Source organism: Myodes glareolus, chromosome 8 (assembly GCF_982192425.1).
Source record: "Myodes glareolus chromosome 8, mMyoGla1.1, whole genome shotgun sequence".
Lineage (NCBI taxonomy): Eukaryota > Metazoa > Chordata > Mammalia > Rodentia > Cricetidae > Myodes > Myodes glareolus.
The window spans coordinates 75,352,456-75,360,544 of record NC_142033.1 but is presented as its reverse complement, the minus strand read 5'-3'; the positions used below and the strand labels follow the sequence as shown (position 1 = coordinate 75,360,544).

Below are 8,089 nucleotides of genomic sequence, written 5' to 3'. Positions count from 1 at the left end.
AATGCAGTCACACCACTCAGGAAATGGGCTGGAGGCAGAAGAGTGACTTTCCCAAGGTCACACAGCTGGGACTGAGCTCAGACATCCCTCCTCCCTCTTTTCTGCTCCCCCTCCTCCCAGGCAGCCAGGCACCCGATGTCAGCTGCTCTGAAGTGAGTGGCTATTTTTATTCTGGTGCGAGGGACCTGAAACAGCAGAGCCATGTAGGTTAGAAGACTCGAGGACACCGGCCTCGGCAGCAAGGAAAAGCTCACTGCAGCTACTGGACCCTGCTAAGCTTGCCTGGGGGAACTCTTGTTCCTGAGCTTCTGGGTCTTCAAAAACTTCTTCATTGGAGGTCAGGGTAAAGCCTAGAACCGGAATAAGCTCTGTTTGTGGCCCTCATCCTATACCCAGCTTGAATTCTAACCTTGAGATTGGCTGAGACTTGATCCCATACCAAGACTAACCCTCAACTCCAACTGTCTGAAGAGCTCTGACCATCACTTTAGAATTGTTCTCTGGCAAGCCACATACTGACCCTGACCTAAACCTGATAAAAGGCCAATCCCAACTTGAGACTTTCATTCTGGACCAAGACTCAGCCCTCTTTTTAGCCTAAGGATTGAACCCCACTCACAGAGTGCTCGTTAACCTCGGTCGGGATTAGCTCTTGCTTGAGACTAAGTCCTGGCTCTGATATAAGTGAAAGTCTGGTTTTGTCCACAGAGCCCTGAGCTTAATTATTGACTGATCCTTGATCTCATAATGAATTCTCACCATGTGTCATGCAAATTCTGTTTATTTTGGTCATAAATGGAGCCTTGAATCTGGTCAAAGTCCAAGTCCTGAGCTTAGTTGTTGGCTGAGCCATAACCCTGGTCATACCCTGAGCCTTAACCTGGACAAAGACTGAATCCTGACTTCATTCTAGGTTTAGTTATAAACCTATTGTGCTTTTGTTATTGCTATTGTTGTTGTTGGTAATGATATCTATCTATCTATCTATCTATCTATCTATCTATCTATCTATCTATCTATCTATCCATCCATCCATCATCTGTCTATCTATCTTCTGAGAAGGCCTCACTATGTAGCCCAGACTGATCTTGAAGTTGTGTTCCTCTTCTGTCTCCCTTTTCCTCCTCCTCTTCTTTCTTCAAGACACGGTTTCTCTGTGTAGCTTTGCTGGTCCCGAAACCCTCTGTAGATTAGGCTAGCCTCGAACTCAGAGAGTCCCCTGCCTCTGCCTCCCGAGTGCTGGGATGAAAGGCGTGCACCACCACCATCTGGTTTCTTTCTTAAATCTTCATTTAAACTAAAAGCTGCCTCTGACTCTGACGAGCCTAAACTCATCACAGGCTAAGCTTCAGTCCCAACCTACCCAAGGAAGCTGCTGGCCTAGACTACACACTGCCACCTAAGGGGCATGGGCTGTGAGCAGAGCTCTATCCTGGCATGCCTTGTGCTGCTGATGCCAGAAAGTTCCTGATATTGCTGTGGCCTTTGTCTCCCTTGCTGGTTCCACCAGCTGGTGGTCAACCCTCAGCAGGCCAATCTGTGGTCCAACAGCCACAGCGTCTAGGTTAATGCAATGAGAGTGGTTTGGTGGCATATGTCCAGTGAACAAGAAGAGCCCATGGGGCACTGGGGTTTGGGTGTGTCAGCAGAAAAACCACAGGCTCTGTGGGGCCTCTGGTTGCAGTCGCCCTGGGGCCCTTATTAAGATAGGGGCTGGGGGGTGGAGGGAACTAATGGGTTATATTCCATCGTTTTGTAAACACAATTTAGTACTTGTGTTTAGTTGACATACACTTACAGAAAATACAGAAAAGGGTACAGAGGGGAAAAAAATTACCTATAGTTTCAACCTCTAAGAGACAGGCATTTTTATTTTTGGATTTTTTTTCTTGATTTTCTTGTTTTGAGCTAGTCAAATATATTTGCGTGTGTATAGTTTATAATATTGGTTGGCTATGTTGGCCATCATCACACATATTACCATCTACGTCTTTCTCAATAAAAACAGGGATGTGGCTGACCTTGTCTCCAGCTTTAGGAATGGGTCAAAATTGGTTATTCTGATGAGAAATTCTCATGGCACATGATTGGATCATGAAAAGATTAATGGGAAATAAGGAGATTTTTGCTGGGAATTTGAAAAAAGAAGCTTACTTTCTATCCTGGCAAGTTTGAGAACCCACCCTCCCTCTCTTAGAAGTAAATGTTGCCAGCGAGTCTTCATCAACTATACCTTTTTTGTTTTTATTTTTTAAGATGCAGTCACACCGTGTTGCTCTGGTTGGCTTGGAACTCACAGAGATCCACCTACCTCTGCCTCCTGGGTGCTGGGGTTAAAGGCATGCTCTGCCACACTCAGCTTTAAGATTATTTACTATATGTATTTATTGTGTGTGGGTGTGGGTATGCTATGGCTTGCCTGCAGATCAGAGGACAAGTTCCAGAAGTTGGTTCTCTGCTACCTTGTGAGCTCCAGGGATTGAACTCAGGTTGTCACGGCTTTGCAGCAAGTACCTTTACTTTAATTTTTTGTAATATACTATCTCACTGAACCCAGCTCACTGATTTGGCTAGCCCCCAGTATCCTCCTATCTCCTGGTGTTCATTACAAACATGGCCTGGTACACTTGGCTTCTTATATGGATTCTAGGGGTCTGAACTCAAGTCCTTGTGCTTGTCTAGCAAGTACTTAACCCACTGAACCATCTCTGCAGCTCTAAGCTTGTTTCAAAATCTTAGTAGTCAAGCCAGTGAAAAGGAGATGTAGGAGGTTCTCACTCTGTAGCCAAATTGGGCTTTGATCTTGAGGCAATTTTCTTGCCTTGGCCTCCTGAGAGGTGGGATTACAAGTGTGCACTATCATACACATGACTAAAATCCCTTGTGTGTATGTGTAATGTTGTATATTTTTAAGATTTATTTTCTTTTATGTGTTCTGATGTTCTGTCTGTATGTATATATGTGCACCACATGTGTGCAGTGCTCACGTAGGCCAGAAGAAGGCATCAGATACCCGAGTCAGGAGTTAGATGGGTATAGTTGTGAACCACCACATGGGTGCTGGGAACTGAACCCTGGTCCTCTGGAAGAACATGCCCATGCTCTTAACCATAGGGTCATCTCTCTAGCTTCTCTCTCTCTCTCTCTCTCTCTCTCTCTCTCTCTCTCTCTGTGATTTTTGAGTCAGGGTCTTATAGGTTAGGCTGGCCTTGAACTCACTATGATATTGAGGATGACTTTTTAAACCTATATTTATATATTTTGTTTTGACTTTTCCAAGACAGGGTTTCTCTGTGTAGCCGTGGCTTGACTAGGCTGGCCTTGAACTCAAAGATCTACCTACCTCTGCCTCCTGAGTGCTGGAATTAAAGGCGTGTGCCACCATGCCCAGCTTCTTATTTATATTTTACCTATGTGATTATTTTGCCTGCAAGCAAGTCTGTTCCCCCAGGGCCGGCAGAGGGTAGGTTGAGGCATAGGATCCCCTGAAACTAGAGTTACAGATAGTTGCGAGCTGCCATGTGGGTGCTGGGAACCAAACATGGGTCCTGTGGGAGAGCAGTCAGTGCTCTTAACTGCTGAGCCATCTCTCCAGTCCCTCTGAGGATGACTTTGAGCTCTGATCCTCTTGCCCTGTCTCCTAAGTGTTTTTATTATCATGGCCAGCTTTTCACATTGGTGTAGGGACCCAAACTCACATCTTCATCAATATGCAGCACTTGATCCTACATGTTAATCTATCTCCCCAACTCAAAAAGCCAATTTTTTTTTGCATTTACTTATTTATTAGTGTGTGTGTGTGCACATGTGTACACGTGCATGGGCACAAGAGTGAGAACTTGACACCACAAACATGTGAAGATCAAAGGACAATTTGTGGTTTTTCCATATGGGTTCTGGGAATTGAACTTAGGGCATCAGGGTTGGCAGCAAGTGTCTATAATCACTAAACCATATAAGCTTCCCCCCATCCCATTTTTAATATGCACTTTTAAAGTGGGGAATAAGCTCAGGAAGGTAAAAATACCTCAGATCACCAAGCAGCCTTGGCTCAATGTTGACAGGGTTCTTTGGATTCAGTAGGAAAGGGCACAGTGCGTTCTTACTGTCTGCCAGGGATTAGTTCCAGAGTGCTCCTCCATATCCCAACTTGAACTATGAGGATGCTCAATCCCATAGGTAAAAGGGCTTAATATTTCCCTCAAATCTGTGTGGCCCTCTCTTGTGCTCACACTGTCTCTAGATAATTTATAACACCTAATGCAATACAAGTGCTATAAATAGCTGTCACGTCCTATTGGCTGGAATAATGACAAGAAAAAGAGTTTGTGCATGTTCAGTACAGAGACAGCTCCTACTAAACGATATTTCTAACTTGGACTGGTTGAATCCAGGGTGAGGAAGAGCTGACTGCACTTGCTGTGTCTGCTGGAGGCCTGAGGAGGTGAAGTGGCCCCTGCATCATCTTTGGGCTGGCGACATGACCCACAGAGGTGTTTGGGGTTCAAACCTAGATCTGTTTTACATTTCTGGGTCTGTTTTACATTTCTGAAACAGTTCCTAACCTGCAAAACTGAGTTTGCTGAGGGAAGGGGGAGTTTTGATGAGGAAAGCGAAGGACGGACAACGGAAGGCAACCCAGCAGGAGTCTGTCCTAATAATCCTAGCCCTCAGGAGGTTCAGCTCAAGGACAGCCGGGGATAGGTGTGGGGGGCAGGCTGTATAAAGTGAGTCACCCCCACCCCAGCCATCTCTGACCAGATACTGTTCTAATGAAATGTATTATGTGTATTAACCCTTTCGACCTTTCTAGCTAAAAAGGATAAGAAATAATTCTTTTTAAGAATTTATATTTATTATTATTATGTGCGCGCTGTGACCCGAGGTATCCTGAGCTTATTCCACCACTTTAATTAAGCATATATATTATATCGGTGCAGACACGCTCATATCAAGGTGCGCGAACTGGGGCGCGTGTGAAGGACAGAGCACAACTTGTGGAAGTCGCTGTTTTCCCTTCACATTTTTTGCGTTGTGGGGGTATCAAACTCAGGTGTCAGGCTCGTATGGCTTTTACCCATTGAGCCTTCTCGCGCTAGAGCATAGGTAATAGTCCTCTCTACAACGTGGGCTTTGGGTAATTAAAATTTTGATCCGAATTTCGTTCAAAGACATCAAAAGAATATAAAGGAGATTTTCTAGGTTTCTATATCCGTAAGTCTGACCCAGTTATCCTCGCGTCCGCCTGCGACCCGCCTGCGCTCTCTGGTGGCGAGAAGTGGAGCTGTCTTCTGGCATCCTGCTGGAACGTTCACACTCAGTGGGCAAATACTGTATGGAAATTGTCAGGACTGGGAACGTGAAATCTGGAGGACCAGAGAGTAACAGAGACAGGGAAGGGGGCTAGTAGGAGGCGCCCACCGGAGCCTGGGAGGGTGGTGTTTCTAGCTCGGGGATGGGGGGGTGGGGTGGGGTGGATTATGCATGGGCGGGGCCTTTAGCTGGGGCGGGGCCACCCTACGAGCCAGACGTGGCGCTGCGGCCGAGTTTGGGTGCAGCCTGCGGAACGTCTCCTGCCAGGCACAGATGAACATCCTACTGTGGCCGCCGCCGCTGCTGCTGCTTCTCGCGGCCCTTGTGGCCCAAGCCACCGCCGCCACCACCTACCGACCGGACTGGAACCGTCTTCGAGGGCTGGCCAGGGGGCGGGTGGAGGTGAGTGCGCCTTTTCCCATCCTTAGTAGGATAGCCCCAGAACCCCTCAGCCCCTCAACCCTGGAATACAGCTCACTCTGGTCTCGGGAATACCAGAATTCCCGAGGCTCCCTCTTTCCCTCCTGCGTGGCACCGGGAATCATCCATTCTGTTCCGAGCCACAGGATGCGCAGCATGCACTGTGGGAGCAATAGACGTAGACCTTGCGGCCTGGCATTCTGAACCTTTGCTCTGCTTCCGATTAGGCCGTACCGTGGGTCTCTGAACACCCAGCCCCTTTTCCAGGTTATAATTCTCCTAAAGCTGCTCCTTAGAACCCAGCCCCCCGCCCCGATAACCCCATTTTTTTTCTATTATTCCTCCCACACCCCGTTTTTAGTGTCTGGAGTTCAAGAATCTTCTGGGGGAGAAAAGACCTTTTAAGCTCCTCCCCTCACTGTTCTATGCCGGAGCTGGAGGAGAGCGCAGGGAAATGATACCAAGCATCCCAGCAGCCCTGGACCACCACCTCCATCACCCCACCCCCACTAAGGAATTCTCTGGAGTCTTCCTAAGTGATTCAGATGCTTACAGACTCTTCATGGGCCTTGGTTATATTTTGAGAAAAAGGAATGTAAGGAAGGCCTGAAATAGGTGGTTGTGAGATTTGCACTTCCTGTCAGAATGTGGCCTCCCTTCAGGGAAGACAGAGGGTCCACCCATCCTCCATAGTTGGGGAACGGTAACCAGATGGTTTGTGGAGCTGGACCACAGGTGGCTATAGCAGGGCTAGCTCTGCATGGGGTGGGTAGGGACCAGATGGCTGTTGCCTCTAATGGGGCCCTTAGGGCAGTTCTGAACTGTTTTCTTGTGGTCTGACTCTCCCAAGTGGTTTCAAGGGCCAGAGGGCAGTCTACTGGCAGTAAGGAGAATGCTGTATATGTCTCCTGGGCATTGGCCCGCTATCATAATCTGCAAGCAGGAACCCATGGCTAGCTCTTCTCGCTCATCCTCCACCCCGTGTCTCTAGGTCTGAGTTTCCCCGACCTGTACAGAGGTCTCCTTTCCACAGGACCTTCTTTCCCCCTCCATAGCTTGATGCTGCCCTTCCAGATCCCAGCCTGACCCAATTCAGTGTTAAGGATAGCATGGTCTTGGCTGTATAGTGGATGGGCTCCTGATTTATCACATTTTATCTCTCTCCAGACCTGTGGAGGATGACAGTTGAATCGCCTAAAGGAGGTGAGTTCGAAGGAAGGGGTCCCCTTAAGGAATAAGCAACACTGCTTACTGACTGGGGGCCAGGGAGGAATCCTGTGCTTGAACCTGGCTTGCTACATAACCTCAGTGGGTCACATTTCCCCATGTCTAGAGAGTTCTGAGGTACCGTTTTCTAACGTTGTGGTTCCTCTCCAGGTGAAGGCCTTTGTCACCCAGGACATCCCACTGTAGTATCCTTCTGTTCTGGGCAAGGGGAACGGGGAAGGCTACTAGTTTTCAGAGATAGAAAATGATTTTCGTCGGCCAGAAAGGTTGATTGGCCAAGGGATTCTAGAAGTCTCAAAATTAAGTAGACAAGAGAGTTTATTAGTGGAGAGAAGGGCCCTTTACTTCTCTGAGGATCGGGTCCCCATCTAGGCACAAAGTAAGTGATCAGCTAAGGGGATCCAGGAACCACCATTACTCTTTGCCTCTGTCCCCACCCCCTTAACATCTCCTCCAGCCACAACCTGGTGATGAAGCACCTCCCTGGGGCAGACCCCGAACTCGTGCTGTTAAGTCGCAATTACCAGGAACTAGAGGTGAGACATTGGGGGGAGGGGCCCTGGAGCGGTGCTGAAGTACTGACCCCGCCTTTTCTCCTTCTCAGCGCATCCCACTCAGCGAAATGACCCGCGACGAGATCAATACGCTGGTCCAGGAGCTCGGCTTCTACCGCAAGTCGGCGCCAGACGCGAAGGTGCCTCCCGAGCACCTATGGGCGCCTGCTAAGCCTCCCGAGGACGCTTCAGAGCGCGCCGACCTCTAACCCGGAGCCCCAGTGGAGCTGGGACCCCCCTTGCCAGCGCCCCGGAGACAGAATGAGGCGCTCAGTATCCCGGGAGCATTTCTCTTGCTGAGAGCTGACGCCAGTCTCCGAGGCAACGGAAATGGGGTGTGTGTATGGGGGTCCTCTCAATCCTCCTTTTTCCCTCCCCAGCTCTACTAAATCCCCTTCCACCCTTACTAAGGCTCTTCTCTTTACTTGCTGCGAGTAGATGGTGTGGGAAATCAAACAGGAGTTCCCGAATACCCTAGGGTGACTCCTCCCACTGCCTGGTTGAGGGAGTTGGGGACGTTTGGGGGATAATTCACAACCCGATACCATTCCCCAAGACAACAGAGAGAAGTCGGG

The 8,089-nt window shown here is 48.7% G+C and overlaps 1 protein-coding gene across 1 annotated transcript; it reads left to right on the top strand.

The window, feature by feature from the left end:
- Positions 1 to 5,518: 5,518 nt before the first annotated feature.
- Selenom (selenoprotein M) lies at positions 5,519 to 7,920 on the top strand. Its single transcript, XM_048449983.3, has 5 exons — positions 5,519 to 5,715; positions 6,901 to 6,936; positions 7,111 to 7,145; positions 7,418 to 7,496; positions 7,565 to 7,920. Exons 1-5 carry the CDS (start codon positions 5,587 to 5,589, stop codon positions 7,721 to 7,723), a joined length of 438 nt encoding a protein of 145 aa, XP_048305940.1. The 5' UTR covers positions 5,519 to 5,586; the 3' UTR covers positions 7,724 to 7,920.
- The last annotated feature ends 169 nt before the right edge of the window (positions 7,921 to 8,089 follow it).